This window comes from Pomacea canaliculata, linkage group LG3 (assembly GCF_003073045.1).
Source record: "Pomacea canaliculata isolate SZHN2017 linkage group LG3, ASM307304v1, whole genome shotgun sequence".
Classification (NCBI taxonomy): Eukaryota; Metazoa; Mollusca; class Gastropoda; order Architaenioglossa; family Ampullariidae; genus Pomacea; species Pomacea canaliculata.
In genome coordinates, this window is record NC_037592.1 from 31358274 (window position 1) to 31383704 (window position 25431).

Sequence of the window (25431 nt, forward strand, 5' to 3'; positions counted from 1 at the left end):
GACATGTCTTACTCTTTTTTTATGGTCCATTCACTGCCCTCCTTCTCTTCCTCTCCCCCTTACAGGAAGAGACTGTAGCTGAATTTTTATAAGATTTTCAGAAGTTTTTGTTTCATCTTTATCATGCTTGTGCATTTTCAGTAGTGTTTGGATTTGCATTTGTGCTCCTGGTTGTCGTCAAACATTTATACTTTGTTATTGGTATTTTTAAGCACACTTTTGCTTGGTTGGTAGTTTATGTGGTGTAAAAAGGAAGGATTTCATTTTAATTGTTTATGTTACCAAGACCAAACCAGACACTGCAAGTTTACTTTGGGGGAAGTAGAATTCCCCCAAAAAGCAGGAGGGGTTGCTTCAGACATTGTTGTGCTTGCAGGAGCTAGAGAAAGAAGTAACAGACACCACATTGCTTGTCCACTTCTTTGGTCCTAAAGGCACGGATGTGCTGAACTATCAGGATTTCCACAGGTAATAGGTAAAATATGCATCTTAGAGGAATAGAATGCAGAGAGAGAAAAGTAACAGTTTCTGATTTTTGCTACTTTTCATTTTATGCAATGTCTGTGTGTGCGCATGCATGTGCATACACATGTATTTTTGAGTTGTTGATTTGAACCCCAGTAAAAAACAAAGGATCTTCAACACTGAATTCATTAACTCATTGCCTCCTATACATTGGTCACTTATGAAGTCTATCATTCTCTTATATATTCCAACCCCACTTCTTCCTCTCTTCTTCACTCCATGATGCACAGAAGACATGCACCTATTGTGCTGATGATTACCCTGGCTGTTTAGGTTTATGGAGAATCTCCAGAGTGAAGTGATTGAGCTGGAGTTTCATGAATTCTCACATGGCATGAGCACCATTTCGGAGGTTTCCTTTGCCACCATCCTTTTAAGATACACCAATCTACACCACTCTGAAATTGAAGAATGTTTAGAGCGTGTTCGCCAGCGTATGCCTGAGGAAAAGGTAGGTACAGGTATATTCTAGAGCTAAGTACTTCTCAGACACGACTGTATATTTTTTTTTCAAGTCATTATGTTTGCTTTGACTACCCACTTTATGTATTTCTCTAGCTACATTTTTAATTTGGAAGTGAAACTTACGAGCTGTCATAATAAAAATGATTGTCACCTGGTCTATTCTTCAGTAAAGATGAACACCAAACAGGAATTTGTTGCAATAGATTACCCATCAGCCTCCAATACTCTTGATTCTCTTACCACCTTTAAACTTAAGTCACATCTTTTCAGAGCAACTTCACTGTGACCCTGAGCATGCATAACATGTCTGTATTAACTTTGTGCTTCAGGTGTGTTGATGAAGTGTTATATGCGAATATGTATGCATGGTTGTTGATGATTCAATCTTTTATTTACAGAAAGTACTCTAAACAAACCTTTGGAATAGCGCTTTATAAATCTTCATTATTCTTATTGATTTTAGTAGTAGTAGTGGTAAATGTTTAGAAATCCTGTTAAAACTAATGTGGACATCCACTGACAAGCTGATGACTATTTTCTGAAGGTTTTCACACACCCATTAATGACATTTGCTGTTTTTAGGGCATCAGCTTTGAGGAATTCAAGAAATTCTGCCAGTTCCTCAACAACCTTGATGACTTTGCTCTGACCATGAAAATGTACAGCTATGCAGAGAAATCAGTTTCCCAAGGTATGCTGCTGCTGCAAGGAAGTTTCCTAGCAGCTGACAAAATTCATCTGAAAGTTTTGTTTAGTTGTAATTCCCATGCATTTTGTGGCGCAAATACATTAACAGCAATTTCAATTGGAATATCAGTCTTATGCTTCTTGTGTGTTTCCCATGAACATATACAGAGCAGTTAGTGTGATTGTTTATTAAATCTCTGCCACATGTAACACAAGTACCTGCTCCTTTCTTTCATCTGTTGTAGAGGACTTCCAGAGAGCAGTAAAGGTGTGCACAGGATACATGCTGGGTCCTCATGTGGTCAACACAGTGTTTCAGATTTTCGACTCGGATGGTGATGGTAACCTCAGCCATCAAGAGTTTATTAACATTATGAAGGACCGACTTCACCGAGGAGCAAGGGTGAGTCTTGTACAGAAAAGCTTACTTCAGTATGAACAAAACCGATATCCTGAAGGTTCATATTCCCAGACATACAGGGGAAAGAACAAAATGAAACTGATATTTTTTTATTTTTTTTTTGTTGGGGGGGGGGGGGAACAGTAGGGGAGAATGGGTGGAAGCAGCTGTCTGTTAAATTCACTTTTTAAGATATCAGGCTTTTTTTGTTAATCGGATTATGTGCTACGTGCTACATGACTAATAGTTTCATTTTTCCCCTCTTTCCTAGTCTCATCTCATGCACACTCAGAACACATGGGATGCCTTCCGCTCTTGTGTCAGAAATGAGATGAGAAGCTTCTGATGTGACACCACTTACCGGCAGTTCTTAATGACATCAGTCCTCTAGTGTCTCGAGTATTCTGCCAGCATTTCAAAGGTGTTGAAATTTTTTAAATTGTAAATTATAGTGTTATATAGATAGAGCCTTGCATTTGTCTTGGTTCATAATTTACATATGCATATATCCCTAGTACAAAATGTTAACTTGTTGCATAAAAGGATTTGATGTACATTGATGTATACACAGATTACCTTATTACAGAGAATGGCGACAAGCTGCAGCACAAACACCCACTGATTCACATGCCACCTTTATTGGTGCAAGTTCCGCTGGACTCAGGTTATTATTAGCACAATGAGCAACTTTTAGTGTGTTGACATTGCACAACTAATGTTCTATTTGGTTTTAACAATTGTTTTTACTTGCAAGTGCTATTCACACTGTACAATGTGTGTTGGAACATCATGCCTGGTAGACACTGTGCAGTAGGTTAAGTGTTTTAACAGTTTTCAGTTTAATACGTGTAAATTTGAATATAAAGTTCAACATTTTTCCTACCAAGCTTATGGAAGCACTTGAGCCTCTAGATCTCATTATGGAATGTTACATATTGGGCTCCCTCTCTTATTAAGAAAATCCTGTGAAATGCTTTTTTCATGTTTTTCATCTGTTTTTAACAAATTCAGTCCTGATCCAGGTACATTTGGCTAAAATTTGCATAATTTACCCAGCTTGGAAGGGATATTTTATAACAATCTGAATTTGCACCAAATTTCATTTCCTATGTGGGCTTTTTAATCTCACTGCTATTCTATCTTTTTTTCCCTTTCTTGTTGGGAAGTGGGGTCGGGTAAGATGGAAAGAGAAATCTCAAAATTATACTTTTATTACACAATTTCTAGGTCACAGTAGAATTGTGAAAGGCACACCTTTATGAAATTTCTATTCTGACTACTGTTGCACCTCTGTGATATATTCATGCTCTTTTTGATTGCAACTCATGATTATCTTTTGTGTAAAGATATGTTGAGAAGCTTTATTCTTGACATGCCTGCATTTTTCACCAAAAACTTTCATGGTCATTTGAACGCTTTTGTCAGTGTTCCTATCAGCAATTAAAACCTAATAAAAAAAAAACACTTCTGCCCAAATTTTCAATACTTTTTTCCAATTTTCCACTCTTTTTTTAATGCTAACAGAAATAAAAAAAAAAACAACCACAATCAAATAAAATTTTCAGTGACTTAACAAAGCAACACAAGACTACTATTTCACTGACCACCATGACAGATTTCTTACCCTCTAGGATGCACACAAAAGCAGATTCGGTGGGGGAAATGTGAAAAATGTACAACAGTCTTTGACAAGCAGTGCTATGGCCAGATAAAAAATTTTTTTTTGGTTTCCTGTTGACTAGCTCATGATAAAAGTCCATGAAGGTCTATTTTTGTTAATGCCAGAGTATGAAAAAGTGACTACATATTCCTGGATTGACTAATATTAAACAACTTAAAATGATTTTGTCGTGAGGCAAGTGAATTTTGTCAAAAAGTTTTCCTTTGAAGAGAAGTGTCTGTACCAAGTCTTACCATGATCAAAATATTGAATGACTCTGCTGCCAGGAATATTATAAATGATTACTAAAAAGTTTTACTTCATTTCATAACAAAAATTAGCAATGTTATATAAGCTGTACATTAAACAGTAAGCAGAATAAACAATTTACATAAATGCTTGTTACAAACTAAAAAATTCCATCCCATTATTAAGCGCACAATATTTGCACCACATACATATTCATCAAGGATCTAGACAAGACACCCTCGAAACAAATTTACAGCAGCATATTTAGACATACATAACTCAATATCTGTGCAGTTTTAACCCTGTGGACCATTCACAGCTAAAAGAACATTTAGCATTTAACAGGATGGCTTCAAATAGCTTCAACTTTAGAAGCAAAAAGTGAGACATTCATGACTATGGAGAAATACTGGTTCAAAAAAGTGTACCATGCAGAAATGTGTACAGATGAGGAAGACGGGAAGGACGCTGGACAGGGAGGCATGTCAAATGAAGATGCACATTCAAAGACTAAAATGTGATACTAGACTCTCCAAACTTTCCAACAGAAATCCAAAAGGCACAAACTCTTAAAAATTTTAGAACCTGCTACCCCTCTTTGTTCCTATGATCTTAAAAATTTATAATGTACACTAGGCCTTAAGAATAGCATACTGACAGCATCTGCTACAATCACTGCTCCTCCCTAATATATATTTTCCCAGTGAAAACCTAAAATATTGTTTTTATATATATACACACACACAATGTGCCATGTTCATGCAAACCTCAGGTAAAATCTACACCAAAATGAACCCTCTACAGTAAAAGGAGAAAATTTTTTTTTTTAAAGATTTAGTCATGACTTGCAATTTCCAAACCAATGATTGTTTATGAGCACTCTAACAAGACAATGTCTTTCAACCTTTGCCACAATCGCTCCAAGGTAACCAAATTTCAGTATGGAGTTGAAACAGGAGATTCTTTTTGCAATGGTAACAACAGGAACATGTAGGGAGACAATCACCACTCCTGGTCCACATTACTTGTTATTTACAACTTATGTACATAGATCCTGTTTTCTAGGGCTATACCCAAATGGTTTCAGTGTTTATTTTTACTTTTAAATCGCATAGGTGCATGCAAGACTGACCAATATCAAGACATCCACCTAAGGAAAAAAGAAAATATTTATCCAAAACAAGTAAAAACACTTTTATCATGTCAGCACAACTTGATGGATCTTCAAAAAAAGTAGTACAGTAAATAACATTGCAAACAGCAGGTTACTGTACACAACCACAAAGTTTGAGGGACACTATAACCCAGGCAACGGTTGCATGTATGAAAAAAGTGTATTCTTTGATCTTATGAAGTACAGCTGTTTTCAAGTTTCAAAAAAAAAAGGGGGGGCAGGGGCTTTAATTTCACGTCCAATGACCTTGCCGATAACCCTTAAGCTATCTAGTGACAAATCAACACTTTCAGTGGGCTTGGTCATCCAACTTACTTGAAATGGACATTAAAACACAAATGTGGCTTTTACATGCCGGTAAAGGTAGAAGTGTATTGTTATATTTTTGTTGCTTTAACAAAAAATGATTCAGTTTGTCCCACTTTTCTTCAATAAAGACAAAAGCAGCAACATTAGCATAACACCACAAATATATAAACATCTATTGGCATTATATTTTGTTAAAGGCAACAGATACACAACAACTTCCCTTTGGAACACTGAAACATACAACTTTTGAGATTTGCTTTTCAATGCCCGCCTCCCCCTTGTCTTTGCAGATATTTTAGGTAATGATAAAATTTTAACTCACTACTGAAGTACACAATATGGCAAAATTACCATTCTAAAGCTATCATTGATTAATTTCTTTAGCATGAAAGACATTACCAGTTTACATGCAACTTAGCTTGTTGCAATTGGTTCACCAGCACACCATCAAATGTGTAAAGCTGCTATTCAATTGGGTAAATCATTTAAGTGATGGCCAGCGTTTGATTTTTGCTCCGATTTGTTTTTGACAACCTAAATGCTTTCCAAGATCATGCCTGTGTGAATCATTTTTGCTCAACATACGTAAAAAAAAAGAATGGCTACCTGTTTATTCCTGTGGGTGAAATGCAAAACACTGCAAATATGACCTACTTGCATGATTATGCACCATAATGAAAAGGAGTAATGACAGTTTATTGTTTACAAAATAAAACAATGAAGATACCAAACTACATGATAATTTGACACAGTAGTATTTAAGATCCTATCCATCTGATGTCTAAGAAGCCCACAGTTCAGTTATTGTTGTGTTCGTAGGTCTGTAACTTTGAAGAAACTACAATGATCTAAGAAGTCTGTGTGAAAAAAGGAGGGGAAGTGTTGGCAAAGCATGTGAACATTTCTCAATTTAAGGTTAAAAAGGAATTTTCTGGACATCTTAAGCTTCCATGTGAGACCATGCACAATTATTCAGGTTACATTAAAACAATTATCTACCTTTGCACAATATGATAAAGTTTTTGTCTATGTCTTATTGTGGCCTGCTAGATCTTTTTCATTAGGAAAATAAGGTTGAAATGCCTAATCCTTAAAAATAAAAAATCCTATTAAGGAGTGTATGCTATAGAAAACAAAAGCAGCACTACAGAAAAAAAATCAACAGCAACATACCACTTTCAAAATATAAAGCAATCTTTTGTTAAAAATTTACACATCAAACAATTGTCAGATCACACCATCTTCTAATGCCTGCACATACTCCTTTTTATAACCAACAGATGGAGAAAGTCTGGGACCATCCAGCAGTGCCTGTCATTGATGTTTACAATGCAATGGACAACTCTCAAGCCTACTCTTACCCTTATCCCACCTCTCAAAATCCTTTCATGAAATGTTTTAAGTTATAAAATTTGTGCAAAAACCTTGGTCTTATTTTCAAACTCCCATTTTTGGCCTTCAGTGTCTACTCCCACCCCCAAACTCCACTTACACACATACAAGCTCTCACACGTTGCCTGCAATTTCAGATAGACAAGGCCTTTGAGGAAATAGCATACACACCAAGGTAAAGTCAAGCAAAAAGTCAGTCTAATTACTTTCATCCAAGTTTATAATTTCTTCTGGTTTACTCTTAGAAGAATTAGCTCCCTTTGAAGAGGCTGCTCCAGGAGCTCCGGACCCGCCTGCAGCACCTCCTCCACTGGTGTTACCCATACGAGCCATGGCAGCAGCTTCATGGTAGGCAGAAAGCCCCGGCTGAGCCATATGGGCATAAAGGCTAGGTGAAAAGCGGGATCCAGGTGTTGATGGAGGCATTAGTTGAGGTGGGAGCATGCCAAGAGGCATAGCACCATGTCCATATTGCTGCAGGTGCTGGAATTGGGCATAGTGCTGCCGCATTTGTGCCGCAAACTGAGTCTCCTGCTGTCGCTGTATAAAATCCAGCTGCAATCAGCAATGTACATGTTATCTGACAAAGCCCTTTTTCTTAAGGACTAAAACGTTTTTAAATATTCGCTACAACAAATCTGAGACAAAAAGGTTGGTCTTTAGAAATACATAATGCTTCGAACATACTCTGATTTCCCCATGGCATTTTGTGCGGTACATGACTTCAAAGAAGGAAAATACTTTAAGAGCAATCTTACTCTGCGCTGCTCTTCCTGCTTCTGTCTTATCTGAATCATAATAATTCGCTGCAGATACATCTGCAGTTCTTCTTGTGGCATGTCTGGATTCTGTCAGAATAGAAAAAGTCAACATCTGTTACAAAAAGAAGTCATGGATTCACATCAGAATAACTGTTTTCAGCATCAAAGCACGCAATACAACAATTATTTTTAATGAAACAGTACAAGCTTCTGTCCAAGACAGCATAGAACATACGACCATTTTCATCAATAGTGACCAAAGAGGTCTGTCTATACACAAATGCAATTCTATCTCAGCAGTTTAAAGAAAATCGTATATCCTTTCCACATTCTGTCTTGGCTATTATCCAGCTCTGTGAAGGAGCTAGAGTCTTATCCATGATCTATATCTGCCCTTTTGCCAACACACACATCCCTGTCAACAGATTTTAAGGATCTGTGGTATCTGCAAGATGGCCTCTATTATGTATAAAGTAACACCATTTTATGTCTAATAGCAAAGAAAAATACACCACCTGTTCGCGCAATGTTCGTGCTGTTTGCAACAAGTATTCTTGACTCAAGAAACCAGTCAATCCCAGACCACCAAAGCCCTGGTGAACTGCAAGCAATGCCCAATGCAATATCAACAATGCATCCCAATTTGTTTTAAATGTATTTTATTTGAAAAAGATGAGGGAGGAGAGCTTTTTTGCTCTTCTCCACTCCACTCATTGGCAGCTACAAAATAGGCTGTAAAAGAAAATATTTTAAAATATTCTACAATATAAAAATTATTACAAAGGCCTCGGAGCAATTCTCTGGCATAGGTTTAATTTATTAGAGTAGTCCACTGCCTAAATTATTCCCAATTACTATTCTACCCTGCTGTAATATAATTAGCATTTATAAAAACATAAGTCTTGATAAAAGACCTACTTGACTGACTTTTTTTCAAAGTTCCATACTGCTTACCATTCATTCGGAGACCCTTCTTCTCATTTTCATACTCCTCCCAAGCAGCCTTCTTTTCTTCTTCTGTTAGCTCTTGTTCTACAAGGTTCTCCAGCAAAGAATCATGCTCATGTAGGTTGACAAACCAGTCACGTTGACCTGACATAATTTCAGCCAGAAGAGCATCCTGAGAACACAAACATAACAAAGTAGTCTTGATTAGCTGATGCCTTAGGATGGCAAAAAAAATGTCCAGGATATTATCAACAATCCAATGAGACTAACCCAGTGTCTCTCCTTGAGATGACTTTTATAATTATTCTTTTCCATCAAACTTATATCTTACTACATCTCATAGTAGGAAGAGGGGTTGGGGGTTAGTATGTTCTGCTTCTTTGTTTTGGATTGTGTTAAAAAAAACTTGCTGATAAAATGCTAATGTCTTGAAAAAGCAAACTTGTATACTAAACTAAAGAAAATGAAAAATATTTATGATACTAAAAAGAAAAAGTCAAACAAAGCACTGAAACTGAAATATCTTTGATAAATAATAATTTTCACCATGGTCTTCTAAATAAAATCGACATTAACAAAAGAGGGGAAAAAATGCCATTAAATAATACATTTTTAGCATAAAAAGGCAGAAGTCTATTCAATTGTCTGTAAAATACCAAGATTTTCCTAAATTTTATTCACATTTACTTTGATATTGCTTTTCAAAGATGCTAACAGTTGATTGTCATGGTTACTTTATTTGGCATGATTTGTTCCACAGCTGGAATATTTGTCTTTGTGCTGCTGTGGAAGATATAATGACACAAAGTACCATCAAGCACTAAAGACAAGAAAAAAGTATTTTACAAAAGTCTGGGGCACAAAGCAAAAATGGCTAGAGAGCTGGAATACACAAACTGAGCTCAATACACAGACATGCAACTGCTGTGGCACTTGACTTAGGAGTAGACAGCAGTAGTGCACCATAACTATAAAACTACTGTCACCTTTATAACTGAGGGCTGATGCTCACCTGACCAGTGGAGCACTTTTCCCACCAGGCAAGTACTGGTACGTGACAGCAGCAAATGAAGAACACTACCAAAAAGCACTCATAAGAAATTGTGGTCATTACCTTGGGCAGCATCAGAGTAGGTTTCTCTTTGTTGTCGGCAAGGCGGTCAGGCTTAAAGGCGTAAAGCTCCTGCAGATCAGCTGATGTAAAGTGTCGCTCTACCTGATGCTCATCAACCACACGCTGGGAGAGTGACAATTTAGTTATCTGTCGCTCATATATCTTCTCCTCCATAGTACCCTGTACATAGTGAACAAAATGTTACACATCTACAGTCATACCAACTTTCATACCAAACAAATTTCACTGCCAATAAGAAATCATAAGAATAAGGCTAAGAAAACATCCTTTCATCAATATCTGACATAGGTGCATCCATATACGGGAAAACCCTAACCATCTGAATTTCCATTCGGTCTAAAGATGACAGATGACTAAACTGCTAACAATCAGTACCTGAGCAAGAAACCTGTAGATGTAGCAAGGTTTTGACTGGCCAAATCGATAAACACGGAACATGGACTGCACATCATGAGAGGGGTTCCAAGAAGCATCAAAAATGATAACACGATTGGCCCCCACTAAGTTGATACCAAGACCTCCAGCACGTGTTGAGATCAGGAACAGGCGAGCCCTGTTGAAAACAATGTGATCCTGACTGTCGTATTATCATCTTTATGGCTTTTGTTTAATCTTTCTCTTTTATAAATTTCTGAGGAAGGTGCTTTTAAGGTAGTAATTAATCATGCAAGTTTAACATTATTTAGTTTTGATACATTTTTTAAAATTGTAAAACAGTGGCAAGCAAATATCACATACACCATTTATTCTAATAACCATTTCTCTTAACACATAAGCTGCCATAGTAAATTTGCCACAATGTCACCTAAAACTAGTCCAATAAACTTTTTAAAAAAAAATTAAAAAGCATCAGTTATTATTCATAACTACTTAAAGTTTAGTAGGCTATTCAACAAGATGAAGGAGGGTTAACAGAACTATTCAATTGGCCCCATGCAGAAAAAGACGGACAAAAGTGTTCACCTTAGGTTTTCTGGGTCATTAAAAATACCAGCCCAACACTGACGCAACTGGGCACTAGTGGAGCCATCAAGTCGGAAATAGTCCTCTCCTTTAGTCCAACGTTTACCAAACTCTTCTGGCAGCTGCACACGGAAGTCATTCTTAAGATGAACACTTCTTGATCCCTCTTTAGTACAATATTTTTTTAACTCTTCTTATACAGTTTACACCCAAAGATGTGAATGTCTTCATAGCTACTGCTCAAATGCACCGATTTGTTGTACTGATTAAGGATTAAATGCTGTAATGCAAAGCAGCATACAACCTTTTTGCAATAGGTCAAGCTATGCAAAAGCTTTTATTGCATTAGTTTTGGTGTCTCCCATCTGATACATAACCACTGTTTACATTGCCTTTACACAGACATCAAAATACTTTACATCTTCAGCTAAATGGAGTTTGACATATTGCTGCAAGATTTTGAGCCATCTTACTTCATCATCTTTCTTGTCAGCAGTATCAGCTTGGAACTTGCTGTCCACATGCTCAAGGAAATATTCAATGATATCCAGTGACAGCAAACTTTGGCTGAATATCAACCTGTTAAAATAAAGAGTTATTTGCTCTTTACAACTTATAACCTGTGGTATTACAACTCAAGTGTGTATTTTATGAGAAAAACACATATATTGCTCTGCCTGTTGGGAAAACAGCTTGTCTTATCACTCATACCTCACCATTCAAGGCTATCCCAACATGCAAATATGGAAGTAATACAACTGCTGGTGTGGTTTCTAAAATCCTTTATATGCAAATCCTTACAAGATACCATCAAATCCAAAATAATAACAATTAATACTTGTGATGCACACACCCCTTGCCAATAGCGCGCCCTGTGATTTTTATTTTTTGTAAATCTTGTGTCTACACACACAGTTTAAATTGCTGCTTTTAAACAAGGCACACTGGGTAAAAGATAAAACAGCTTGGTGCTCAACTGACCGATTTCTGTCCTTTTACTGTAAGCATCTTCTACATGTCTCATAACAGCATTTTCTTAAATGCTGCACACAGATGGGTCACTTACACTTTGTCCCCAATCTCCTCACACATGCGCAAAATGTCAAACAGCAGAACAAGTTTGCCACTATGCTCCATCTTAGTCTGGTCGTCTTCTGTAAGATACTGAGCCCACCATTCATTGCTGACAGCCTGAGGGCCTGTATCTTCAGTGACCACCTCTGTATCTGATCATAAACATTAAGACAGCCTTTTTATATTTGTCTGTTTCATTCCTTCAGAAATCAACTGTGTTTGCTTTCATGTGCACATTCATGCCAAATTATGGGATTATTTGCAACAATGATAATAAAAAAAGGTCACTGGAAGTTTTAGCTGCACAATGTGGAAGTTGATAAATGTGTTTCCTCAAAAAGACATTTCATCTAAATCTACACAATGCTCAGCATGTATACAATTTTCCAACAAATGCTAAGCACAAAAAACACCCAGGTGTTACCTGAACATAAGCCATAATTTTATGTCTGTTAGAACAAGAGCATGCGTTACCTAAAATTTTAAAAAATCCAAATGCAATTAAAACTGAATATGATTAACCATTTAAAGAAACGAGCACAAAATAAAGCAGTATTAATCAAAAGCATAGCTTAAAAACACATTAAAAGACAGATTACCATCCTCACCACCACGCGAGCGGGTCTTCCACTCCTTCACCACTTCTTCTTTATCATCTGACCTAAAATTTTTTAACTCAACCGATTAGAAAGAAAATGCTATAGCATTATAAACTGTCAATCATATTACTAATGAACAAATGTGATATTCAACTGACTGCAACAAACATGAAAATAAGACCACTTTAATAGTGGTCAGAAATTGTAGGACCACAAATTAATGCGTCAGTCTGCATGCTCAACACTCAACAGCATAAGATTAAGGAATTGAATACTACGGTTCCCAGTCACTTAATCCCCAGACACTTCATCCCCGACACTTCATCCCCTAGACTTTTAATCCCTAAGCACTTCATCCCCAGACACTTAATCCCCAAACTAAATTCTTAACTATAATAGTTATGAAGTCAGCGAAAAATGTTATTTAAATTTATTAATTGAAATTCAAATAATTCAAATTCAAACCACGCTATTAACTTCAACGTCATTTGAACATCTACAACATTAGTTAAAATTCATATGAGCTAGTAAATGTAATGTTCTTCAATAATATGATATGAAAATTGTTCTTGAGTGTTCGCGAGGTAATTGCTGTTAATCAATATGAAAGGTAAGCTAATGATTGGAGGTACAGAAGACGATCCATTGACTCATATCTCTCTACAATGTTGCTAATTCTCCTGGCTAATTCAGCGTATTTCTTCTTTGGACGCTTCTCTGTGCCGGCGCATGATTGTAGACCAGACGCCTTGTGTAGCTGACAATCCTTACGTAGACCATCAAGGAATGTCCACATCGTTGGGTGATGACAGGAGAAGAGAGATTGAAGGGCTTGATGCCAACCCTCCACAGAGTTGTTTGTTTGTGCAACACCGCCGATGACGTCCAGGTATTTGTTCCAAGTGTCTGGAGGGAATAAAGCTGAAGCGTAGTTATCCCCTCTACCGCGCAGTCTGCGGCCCCGTATGTACGTATGCTCGAAGTAGGATAGAAGTTCCGGCATGCGATCATGTTGTGGCATTGACTCTGCAAGCAATTCGCCTTCTCTTTGTTGCACTCATGATTGTGAGTAGATAACTCCTTGATGATTTCATTTTCAGCTGTCACTAACGTGACCGGACACTTGAGTGATTGATACTTGGTACATCTCCAGTTCATGTTTCCGTTTAGCGCCTTCTTCTTGAGCAAGAATTCATATCCATCATGAATTAGTATAGATCTACCTTTACCACTTTTTATGAACTCCAGAGGCATTTCTCTTACGGTTATATTTCAAGCTCACCGAACTGTCGTTCAACGAAGAATAAAAATATCTTACCAACTCAACACTTTTATAGAGGCTTTAAACAATGCTTTATAGAAGAATCAGTGATTAGAAATCACACAGTGTGGGGATGACGTATTCTAATTCAATGCTTTGACAGAAGCATTACATAATGCTTTCAAAGAAGCATTACATAATGCTTTATAAAGGATTTAGTGTCTGGGAATGAAGTGTCGGGGAGGAAGTGTCGGTGAGGAGGTGTCGGGGAGGAAGTGTCGGGGAGGAGGTGTCGGGGAGGAGGTGTCGGGGAGGAAGTGTCGGGGATTAAAAGTCTAGGGGATGAAGTGTCGGGGATGAAGTGTCTGGGGATTAAGTGACCGGACACCGAATACTACAGTTACTGCTGTCTCCTAAAATGAGATTTTATTTCTACTATGATGGGGCAGAGGTAGAAACAACTCATGATTTACCTATGATATGGACTTACCGGTTTCTGTTTCTCAGACGTCGTGACCTGCGGTTGGCACTGCTGCCCTCTCCAGCACTCTCCTCACCCTCTGAGACATTGGGCACACTTTCCTCACTACTGCTGTCTGAGCCAAGAAATGATTTTTCATCTTCTGCATCACTATCATCAATGAAAGAATCTTCATCGTCGTATTTCATCTGCAACAAAATGGTTACATTAAAAGCGACGGAAAACAAAAATGACATCACATTCGCTCAAGTTGCTCCTTGTCCATTCTCAAGTCCTTTATGTAAAGAATTCTGAAAGCAGATGCTTTTGTTTCATAATTCTGTTTATTTATTATCATGCTAAGTATTCAATATATCTGCATTTTCATACATTTTATGATATGACTAAGGCATTAGTGTTTGCCTTTGTGTTATATAGGTTAAGGGGTTAATTAGTGATCTCTGTAACAGTCTATTTATATAAAGCAACAACTGTGAAATTCAGTTCTGCATTTGAAAAAAAATTAGTGCTTATTTTCTGATATTGTACACACATAAAAAGCACTCTTAGATCAAAATATCCGAAAACTTATGAAGGATTGGGATTTAAAGGGTCTGTTTGAAGCCAACCCTGAAATTATTTATGTACATTTAATAACTTTTGAAATATGATAACATTGAAAATCTAGTTGCCAGTACTTCATAACAACTCAGCTTTGTTTCTGACAGATCTTACCTTACTTTCATCACGGATCTCAGCTAGTTTCAATACCCAAGGATGTGTCCAGATTTTCATGAGGTTCTGATAGTCTTTGAACAACTGTGCACCTCGAGTGGTAATCTGACCGTCCACCTGTCCAGTGCGGTTCAGGTATTCCTGGTAAAGTGTCACCTGTAATTCCGTAAGGCGTACGGAGATGACATACTCTTGCTTAGGTGGCAAGAACTTTGTCAAGGCTGAATAGTCTCGTCTCTGTAAGACATAAATGCGTCATGGTAGAGTTGCTTCGATACAAGTATGATTCAGTCAAAACTTTTCATTTTCACATACTTATTTTAACGTTTTTTGATACAAAATAACACTAGGCAATATTCTATGGTGACTGTGAGCCATAAAAGCTGAACATGTAAATTTGTCAATTTCTACATAATGCAACAGCAATAATACCTGTACACATCCAGCCAGTAGTTCATGCAGAATGTGGGCCCTTGCCTTCATGATTCGTACATCTCTTTGTGTTGAATCAGAATGTTGTCCGTTGGTAATAGGATTGACAAATCGATTAGCAAATTCCTTGCGTGTACCAAGCAAATTAGGTTTTACAAAGTCTACCATGCAGTGGTCTGAAACACAAGTTGAAGAGACACAAAAATATGAGAATCAGTGTCCCACAAAAGAACATAAGACTCCTTTCACTTTTAAAAAAGTTTACTTTAAAGCTCCCACTCACATTCTATCAGGTTGTTCTGCAATGGAGTTCCCGTCAAAACAATTCTGCGATGGGTCTTGATCTGGTTCATTGCTTTTGATAAGGCAGAGGCGGCATTTTTCATTATATGACCCTCATCACATACAACAACATCAGGACCTAAAGAAAAAAAAATCAAAAGTACCATAAACCATGGGCTCATCACAATAATCTGTAAAACTATTTTAACCTTTAACCCTAAAAAACCAGTATTCTTCCAAGGTAAAAAGTACACTTCTGACAAAAATTATTTACAAAATTGCTCATTATACTTAAAATGAAAAGCATAAAATTTGTTGGCGAAGTGCTGGCAAAAACAGGATTGGGGGGGGGGGATTGGTGTTTTACACCGTGCCAGCAACTGAGGCTATATTACGGCAAGCAGTCAGCCCTGCAAAAACAGGATGAGATTTTTTCCTTCTTGATAACCATTCTATTGCTCACCTGGATTTAACAGAGTCTTTGCAAAGATGGCCTTCTGCTTCTTGTTTCTAACACGAGAGCCTTGTGACAGGTTGCGCAGCATTTCATATCCCATGATCATAATTCCCCCATTGTTATGCCATTCCTCCAAGACATCTGCACGGGACCAGTTCTGCTTGATGCTGGCCATTTCATAAACCTGCCATAATCAGATATTTGGTAACAGGTCAGACATATTGTACTACTTTTTCCTCTCAGCTTTCCACCAACCATCTCTCACTTCACTCCTCCCTCCCCACTACAAAGCAGACATCTTACATTCTACTCATCTGATTTGACTGACTACTCACAGTGAGTTTTTCATTTTCCTCAAACCACATCTGCCATTCATTAACCCAGTTGAGGACAGTGTTGAGTGGGCACACTACAAGACATGTCTTCACCTTGGTAACTTTTGCGTGGGTTAGTAATGTATGTATAAAAGTTACCACCTGAAAAGAAAAAATCCCATCTTATTTCAATTAACAAAGCTATGACAACTACAATGACAGGAATAACAGCTCCAAAATAAATATAAACAAGAACTAAACTTAACTTTCAAAAACCTAAAAATATCTAAAGTTGTCCAAACACTCTGAATAGTAAGTGACCAGTGCGATATTCAACTAGTTCTTAAAACATCAATAAATACATTGTTTTGAAAATAAATTTTCTTTGAGAATTGCCAGATGACATGACCACAGGAGATACACAGCTAGCTTTCTTTCCTTAAACCCGATGAAATGTTTTCCTCTAGTTGTAAGCTACCAGCCTGCTAGCAGCCCTGCCACTTGGAGGTTACCCCCTTTGACAGGTTATGAACAATGACCTATGTTTGAATTGCCCATTTGTAGCCTAAAGGAAAGGAAGTCTCCTGGAGTTGACATCCCAGCAGTGTGGCAGAGAAGCAAGAGCTACCTGGTGTTGAAAAATCTGGGAAAACAAAAAGTGGACCAAAAAATGATTGCAATCACCTATGGTCAAGTCCTGCAAAACCTTGCTCTCACGTGCAATAACTGCGCAACGTCACAGCCAGTGGTGTCCATGCTATGTCTCAGTAAGCATATAATGGTCAGAAGGTGGAGCAATGCATCGGGTTCAACAGACTTAAGTAGCAAAGATGAGTGCAAAATGCTGTTCTAGCCTTAAAGGTATTATACTTTACACATTTGAACTTAAGGACTGTGAAGATTCAATACCCAGCAACTACAAAAAAAGACTTCACAATACCCAAAGGTAAGCATTGCTGTTGTTTGTCAAATTTTGTACACTGCAAGCAACCATTACAATTTATGTTAGTTCATTTACTTATGTACTGTCATAAAAGCCTCAAGTCTGAAAATATACCATTGGGACTGTTTTGTTGGCGTAAATAACAGTAACAAAAATGAGACATTATCCCACACAAATTTTTTTTAAAGAGTGAATATACATATTTTCAGGAATGCTGTTGCAGATATTCCTTGTCATTTACTATGTGCATCTTACTAACACATTGCTTGAAAAGCTGAATTTGAAGTACATTTTTCAAGATAACTTCAGGTGTTTGTGCAGCTACTATGATGGACGAGAAAAAACTCTGACGCTGGAAGATACTTTTGCAGTACCTCAAAACCCTCTTGCTTCTTCAGCATATATGTTACTAGGAAACATTCAAGAGCAAAGTGGTGTTTGCATACACAGTACTGTGTAGGCGCAGTGAAGTCAGCTTTACACATATGATCAAAGTTTACCTAATATCTTCTCAACAATGAATCCTTTGGGAACGTACGAACACTTATTCTGTCACTGTTTTCCTGTGCAATAGACGCAATAGTTTCCGTAACTGTGCTAGGGCTTTCAGGATTCAATATTTTCTGGGCAACTAGTATCAATCAGCCATCCTGTGGTCAACCATTAGGCCACTGGTACTGATGTCATACATTGCTTCAGGCCTAAATGGAGATTTGAAGAGTCGAGGAAATTGTTTTTATTTAATTTCTCAAGATTTTTGTTTCTCTTTGCAATTTCATGTTTGAGACATTAATAAGGATTTGAAAGGTGTCTTTAAAACATATGTGTCATCAATTATGCAGGGCATGGGTGTTTAGAATGCCCAGCAAGTCAGATAAATTTTGATAGGTACCTACATCCTACCAAGCGTGATTATTTTGAGTTTAGAAGCCAAATGTAAAGGCAAACACAAACCTGAAAAGCAGCTGCAGAGAATCAAGAGAAAAAGGGCACCCTCCCTCTGCTCCCCAACAAACAGACTGGTACAGGGGCAACTCATCCAACCAGAGTTCCCACAGATAATGAGCACCTCCAAATTCAGTGAAGCATACATGGTTTATCAACATCAACACTGCCTTTTGCTTTCAGAGATCTTTATTTTACAAAAATGTCAATAAGCAGATACTTGATCATTCTACTACTGAATATTCAGATGATCAAAATTGGTTTCGTCTGCATTAAATTCAGTTTGTGAGAACCTTCAAGGTCCTGATGAGACTAAACAGAGTGCAACTACAGTACTATTGGGTTGAATGAATAAATGAAAAGGCCAAGAAAAAGTAGAGAAAGTGCATAGGGCCTTCTAGAATAACCCAACGAAAAGAAGAAAGAGAAAGAAAAACTCACTTTATTTTTGGAAGACAAATTAGGCTTCTGTGTATTACTCCGCCCAGGACTTGTATTAAATGCTCACACCAGCTAACACAATCAATATAGCTGAGCTGCAAAGAACACCATGCAGGTCAAGGATGTTTGCTGGGTCTTTGCACCATAGCACTCAAAGCAGGAAAGAATCAGATGAATAGGCTCAAACTCTGAAGCACTCAAACAGCCAAGAGAACGTGGTATGCAAGCTGAAGGGCAGAAATCTTCAGCATAACCATGTAAAAAAGACTGAAGGCAATACCAGTTGCATGCTTACATCGCAAATATCAAGGCAGGTAATATAACACCATTAAGTTGTGGTGCCACCAGCAGGTTTGGAGGAGGGAGGTGATTCTATAAACCAGGAAGAATATTTCACATGGTTAAAGGACAAAGGGAGTTATGGATCTCATGTGGAAGTATCATCTGGTGAAATCAATAAAGACAGTGAAAGTGATCACAATCACAAATCACTTTATGGGTGGTGTTAGGTTAATAGACAAGATCTAACAAATTCTATCAGCTCCCAAACAGACAACATAAGACTCTCACACACGTCTGCATGCACGTATATACATGCATATACGCACTCACAGAAAGTGTTTTTCCAAGCCCCATGCAGTGAGCCAGAATGCATCCAGAGCCTTCATCTTTCTTGGTACGTTCCAATGACTCGTACAAACAGTCCCACATAAACTGAACAGCTGTAACACATTTATCACATTAATAAATCAAACATTTATAACATTTTCATCAAATGATCATTCTGTGTCATTCTAGCTTCATGTGATGAAATTACTCTTCAATATAAATGGTAAAGAAGTAAAAATGCCCAAATTTCCTTATATCATTTTATACATCACATACACAAAATTCATGCCATTTAGCATCAAACACAAGTACTGCAGTTTCTTCAGCTCAGAAACAGTTTAATGATAATTCTTAAGCCCCCGTCTACTTATTAAACTAATAAATTATCTATTTCCTTTCCCTGTTATGTTTACATCAGGAATGCAGTGTAGGTACGTACATGTGTATCAACAGAATGGAAAGTGTGGAAGTTGAAGCAAGCAGCAGTCAAGGGAGTTCACTCTCATGTGTGTGTGTGTGTGAGCAAACTAGATTAGGATTCTTGACATGATGAGAGAGCAAGCCTAATGTATACGTAAGAAAGTTCGGGACTCAGTGTATTTGAAGTAGTTCCTTACCCAGCCAAGGTAACCTTAATGAACTCTGTAGTTGCTATTCATTTATTTTTTTATTTCGAAACTTTGAACTTTTTAATGTGTGGCTAAGCGAATTATTGGCATTATGTAAATTATTGGCATTAAGCAACTTTATGATAACTGTGAGGGAGATATAGTTGAGTGTGGCAGGAAAGTGAAAGGAATACTCTATTTTGAAAACTAATACAAATGAATTTATTAGAAATTACTTAGGGGAGAACAGGAGAAGCAACTATGTACCAAGATACACTAGGGGAAGAGATGTCTATGAGTTGGAATCCAGTCGTCTGTTAAAACCAACTGTGGATTACATCGCGGCAGAGCTACAGTGATTCTCCCCTGTCACCATATTCTGCTGGACCCAGTTTCTGGTGGAAACTACTTGAGCCACATAAAGGGGCTCATCGATGATTGATGGGAGAAGTTTCTTCCGGGGTTTATGGATGAAAGGTATGGTCATGTATGGCAAAACAACTGCAAAGACAGAATACCCTGCCAGTCCATGATCCCTGACGAGGCTCCTCGAATGGCCTGTACTCTTTATGTGTGTAATACAAGCAGCTAATAAGCAGGGACTGTAAACAGGAGAAGGAGAAGACTACTCTAATTTAAGAACTGATATCGAGCCCATGTTGTTTATAATAATCTTCAATGGGCCTAGATCCAATGTCGGATGATTAAATATTTTGTTTGTTGAAAGGCTGAACATTACAGACATGCCTTTCATAAGTGTGCTCATGGATGAGAAATTGTGGGAGTGTGAATTACGAATAATAATCAGTGTTATTTTGGGGAATATATATATAACTCTTATCAGACTTGCCTGATATTTTAGAGATTTATTAGTGTTTGATAGATAGCTTATGTGGCAACTTGAAACTGTTCATATCATATCATAGCACTGGCTCTGAAGAAAAGAAAAGTACAAAAAGAACAGAAAAGAATACCCTGGACAAGGACAAAAATAAAAAAAAAAGACCCTAAGCCACTTTGGCAACTTTCATTATAGTACTGGGAAGCCTAGTACTATATATATATAGTACTACTCATCAATACCGCCCTGTGGGAGAGAACCAACCAAAACCCTGCCAGCCTAGACATCAAGAAGCGAAAGTGGGGCTGGATTGGCCACACTCTACGGAAGCCAGCCGACAATATAACGCGACAAGCTCTGTGCTGGAACCCACAAGGGAGGCGCAAGGTTGGGAGACCCCGACAGACGTGGAGACGATCAGTCCACAGAGAGGCAGAGACAGCTGGCATGACATGGTCCCAACTAGAAAGGAATGCCCAGGACCGGGTCCGATGGCGGCGTGTGGTTGCGGCCCTATGCTCCACTGGGGGCGAATAGGAACGAAGAAGAAGAAGACTGGGAAGCCAGATATTTGTTATATCTGAGTGACTCCTAAAAACTAGCATGACACATTTTTAAAACTCATGATATGGGAAGACATCTTGCAAAAGCAGCTTCTTATTTTAAATTGATATACAGTGGAACCTCGGTTAGCGAACGCCTCGGTTAGCGAATATTTCGGATAACGAACAAATATTCGGTTAAAAGTTTGTCTCGGATAGCGAAAAAAAATTTGGATAACGAACAGCCACATGAAACACACGTGACTGACCAGCATGTAATCATTCGCGCTCGAGACACAGTTCCGATCGGTCGTTTCTTATCTGTGCCATCCTTCTTATTTTGTGATTTTTGTGCTTCATTTTAATAAGATAATCCTCGATCGTGGCTTCAAAGAAGATTAAGAGCAATTAATAGCAGGGAGGTAATGACAAGGAAGCGGCCAACAAATGAATTGAAAAAGGAAATGATTTCAAAGTATGAAGGTGGCATGCGTCTGTCGGATATGTGATGTCGTATTATCGAAGAGTTTTACAAAAAAAGGCAGAAGGAGCAGACACTGGACAAGTTTTTTTCCTTTAACCTCAAAGCTACAGAAAAGGGAAGTCACCCCCTATTTTATAATGTCACGTGTGCTCATGGAGGGGGAATCAAAGCAGTAATTCCACCCCTTCCTCCCCACACCTGCTTCCATCCACGCCGTCAAAACGGCAAGTTTTCTGATGTTTAAATGCTTTCGTTAATGTTTTTATATTTATTTAACTCCATTTATATTGCATTATAACTGTTCTCATTAAAACAAATACCTATGTAGCCGGTAACTTTCAAATATTAGTGAGTCAACAGGGCCGGGAACCAATTAAATCTATTTCCTTTATTTCTTATGGAAAACATTGTTTCGGATAACGAACAGCTTTCCAGAACGGATTAAGTTCGTTAACCGAGGTTCCACTGTATTGGTTTTCAACTGTGATAACTCCACTACGGTGTTCCCTCGTTTATCACGGGGGATAGGTTCCAAGACCAGCCGCGATATGCGAATTTCCGTGAAATAGGGACATACATGCAATAATATATACATGCAAAACAATATCATGTTAGTGTAAAGTAATAAATTAATCATGTATTAATACAGTACAATAACACTTAAGTGTAAAAAAATTATAACTGTACTCAGAGAAACCGAAAAAAGTGATGCGAACTGGCTGCGAGATGGAAGATACCAATGACTCGTCTCTTACGCATAGCAAATGGATTTCTCATACACAGATATTTCGTTCGTCTGACTATCTACAAAATTACCATATTTTAATAGAAATACTAATATGGCTACATTTGTCGGTTTTTTTTCTGTTGAAATATCTATGGTATTTTGTAGAACGATAATTCCCAGCGCGGAAGTAGCGATCGATACTTCACTCCAAAAAACCACGAAGTAGTGAATCCGCGATAGATGAAGCACGAAGTAGCGAGGAAACACTGTACTCATCAATTGTTATTTATTACAAGTACTCAATGATAAAATTTATCAACAATCTGAGCTATGCATTATTTTGTTGTATCTTTTGTTCCTCTATGAACTACAGGTCACAATAGTTTGGGATACTCTCACTTACACTCACTCTTTTCTAGGTATGTATCCAAAATTTTTAATTTAAGAACACCGTGTACAACTGACAGTCTCATGCTGCTATGCAGCAATTGCTTTACATTTGTACATCTTCAGTTACTAAGTTACTTGGTCAATTTAAAAATATATATTACATTTTACTTTACAAAGTACATTTGCAGCATGTTAAGTGCATGTTTTTAGATTTAGACATTTCTCAAGATCTATTTCATGTTGTTTATGGGAGATAGCGTTCTCTGTACAAACAGAATTTTAGTAAATATAATCTCAGAGCTTCTTCTGGCTTTACCAGAAACAAGCAGGCAGCAGGTTGTCTGTCTCAACATCTGCTTAGCAGCTGTGACTGCGTACTCTCTGAATCATATTAGGACTGTATCCCATGATAAATGAATGATACATTAGGACTATGACTATATCATTCATGTGTTATAACTTTGATTTATCATTACATGATCTACAAGTTGTAACTGTGAATCCATGATACATGATTCATTTGTTTGGGCTGTGATTTCTTATGTCAAGACTAGCAAACAGTTTGGCTATGAGTTTGCAATATCGAAAATGATAAGAAGCAGATATCTGGAGATTATTTTCCTCCACAATGTATCTGTTTAAAAAAAAGACCCATACCATATGTTATTTATTAGTAAAAAAAAATTCCACCTCAAATAAGACACCAACCCCTATCTTTGCAGATGTAATTTAATTTACCCTCCTGTTTTATTGCAGTGCCTTTGTTTTTCTAGTAATCTGGTGTTGTCTTTTCTCCCCTCTTAGATCAAGGGCAATATGTAAAAAAGCAAAATCTTTGTTTTTTTTGTGTGTTACCCTTGTCAATAAAGAGTTGTCATGTTGTTATATGTTGTATTAAAGAACATGTGTCAGTGATTAAGGGTATGTCTGTGTGGTGTGGCCTGACATTTCCAATCCTATATAAACACCTTTCTACTCATTCAATAAATCAGAAGACAAAAGCATACATGCACAATGTTACCTATGCAGAGAAACATACCTTCTACTTGATGTGGTTTGAGCTTGCAAATAAGTTTTGAATCAACCTGTATAAGAGGTTCGTCAGTCTTCTCATCCACCTCCAAAATAAGCTTTGTAGTGATAGGAGCTTTCCCTTCTCCAACCTCCTTTGTTTCAGTCCTATTGAACTAGAAAAAAAAAATCAACAAATTTCCCATTTAATCTGTCAATAACAACAAGAGAAATAAGTAAAGCAAAATAAATAAATAAATTATGGCAACAAGGGCAAATTATTAGATTTACCTTCTTCTGCTTTTCAGAAACCCTCTTACGTCGTTCTTCCTCAGCTTTGGCAGCCGCCTTTGTATCATCGGCAAGTTTCCGATCAGACATCAGTTTACGAATCTTTTTCCTAGATGCTTTGTCTCCACTGCCTTCTCCGTCCTGGTCACACAATATCATTCACAATCACATAAAATAGTTCATGAAACACTAGTCAGGTAAGTAAATGTCTTTCACGCAAAACACACAAAAAAAAAAAAAAAAAAAAAAAATAATCACAAACTCACAAAAAATCAGAAGAACAAAAAATTTTTTAATAAACCCATTGAACACAAGAAATTCTCAAATATCCTAACATAGGATATTATATCTACCATTATTTTCTTGAGCAAGCATTATGATGCATAAGATTTTTTAACAGTTTTATATTGATAGACATATTGTTATCACTGTTGTCATGCTAAAATCCAACCTTTTGGGGAACACAATAGAATACAATACAGTAAAATAATAAGTATACTGTTGTAACATTCAGTACATAAAATATGAAAATGGTCCTTACTTCTGTGTAAAGTGCAGTAGACTAAATCTAATGCTTATTATCAATTCTTTACCTTGCTGCCAATTCCTGCTTCATTATTAAACAGTTCAATAAAAAATGCAAAAATGCTTTATTCTCTAACATAGCAACAAGTTTTTATTTTTATAATTACACTTTCTGAAAAGGACAGGCTGCCTTCTTTATTTTGTGTGACTGCAAACCTATTCCTAATATGATTCATATAATTAGCCACTTTATGGTTTTGTATTTTACTTTTTCAAAGATGCAAGTCTTTACAATACGGAATATTTATGATATAATTATCTATGTCTGCACACTTTTCTATCTTTGAATTATCTGTCGAATAAATCGGGAAAATAATAGCAACAGCATAACAGCAAAATATCACAGGCAGATTTCACTATATTTTCCACAATCTGACTTACTGGGTCTTCCTGCTCTGAAGATGAATCCTTCGTTTTTATTCTTTTCCTCTTTTTTCCTTTATCTTTCCCTTTGGTCTTCCTTTTGCCCTTGCCCTTCTTTTTCCCTTCTGCCATAGAGTCATCTGAGGCATCTTCACCAGTGGTCCCAGCTGCATCACTGTCAACATCATCATCCCCATCTTCATCAGATGATGACTGACTTTCCTCAGAGGCATAATTCTCTTCATCAGAATCCTTCTTCTTCCGCTTTCTGTAAACATAAAATGATGAATTAAACATTAAACTGAATATATGCATTAAATGCTTTCACATAAAAGTATTCTATGATGAGTGTTTTTAAAATAAGTTTAC

The 25431-nt window shown here is 37.2% G+C and overlaps 2 protein-coding genes across 8 annotated transcripts in view; one reads left to right on the plus strand and one right to left on the minus strand.

The window, feature by feature from the left end:
* Nucleotides 1-3918, plus strand: part of LOC112560201 (calcium uptake protein 3, mitochondrial-like) — a 37741-nt gene extending 33823 nt beyond the window's left edge. For all 7 annotated transcript variants that reach the window (XM_025231847.1, XM_025231850.1, XM_025231851.1 and 4 more), the window contains 5 exons: nucleotides 377-468; nucleotides 799-976; nucleotides 1573-1681; nucleotides 1923-2080; nucleotides 2349-3918. In XM_025231847.1, coding sequence (XP_025087632.1) covers nucleotides 377-468; nucleotides 799-976; nucleotides 1573-1681; nucleotides 1923-2080; nucleotides 2349-2423 — 612 coding nt within the window. In that variant the 3' untranslated portion in view covers nucleotides 2424-3918. The remainder of the gene's footprint in view (nucleotides 1-376; nucleotides 469-798; nucleotides 977-1572; nucleotides 1682-1922; nucleotides 2081-2348) is intronic.
* LOC112559615 (transcriptional regulator ATRX-like) overlaps nucleotides 3564-25431 on the minus strand; it is a 40360-nt gene continuing 18492 nt past the window's right edge. The window contains exons 16-35 of the mRNA XM_025230951.1: nucleotides 25081-25330; nucleotides 24115-24255; nucleotides 23852-23999; nucleotides 19224-19333; nucleotides 16304-16444; nucleotides 15975-16152; nucleotides 15513-15650; nucleotides 15230-15405; nucleotides 14798-15034; nucleotides 14093-14271; nucleotides 12342-12403; nucleotides 11735-11894; nucleotides 11142-11247; nucleotides 10669-10790; nucleotides 10081-10258; nucleotides 9685-9864; nucleotides 8577-8742; nucleotides 8138-8223; nucleotides 7620-7709; nucleotides 3564-7416 (exon numbers count right to left, since the gene is read on the minus strand). Coding sequence (XP_025086736.1) covers nucleotides 7060-7416; nucleotides 7620-7709; nucleotides 8138-8223; nucleotides 8577-8742; nucleotides 9685-9864; nucleotides 10081-10258; nucleotides 10669-10790; nucleotides 11142-11247; nucleotides 11735-11894; nucleotides 12342-12403; nucleotides 14093-14271; nucleotides 14798-15034; nucleotides 15230-15405; nucleotides 15513-15650; nucleotides 15975-16152; nucleotides 16304-16444; nucleotides 19224-19333; nucleotides 23852-23999; nucleotides 24115-24255; nucleotides 25081-25330 — 3205 coding nt within the window. The 3' untranslated portion in view covers nucleotides 3564-7059. The remainder of the gene's footprint in view (nucleotides 7417-7619; nucleotides 7710-8137; nucleotides 8224-8576; nucleotides 8743-9684; nucleotides 9865-10080; nucleotides 10259-10668; nucleotides 10791-11141; nucleotides 11248-11734; nucleotides 11895-12341; nucleotides 12404-14092; nucleotides 14272-14797; nucleotides 15035-15229; nucleotides 15406-15512; nucleotides 15651-15974; nucleotides 16153-16303; nucleotides 16445-19223; nucleotides 19334-23851; nucleotides 24000-24114; nucleotides 24256-25080; nucleotides 25331-25431) is intronic.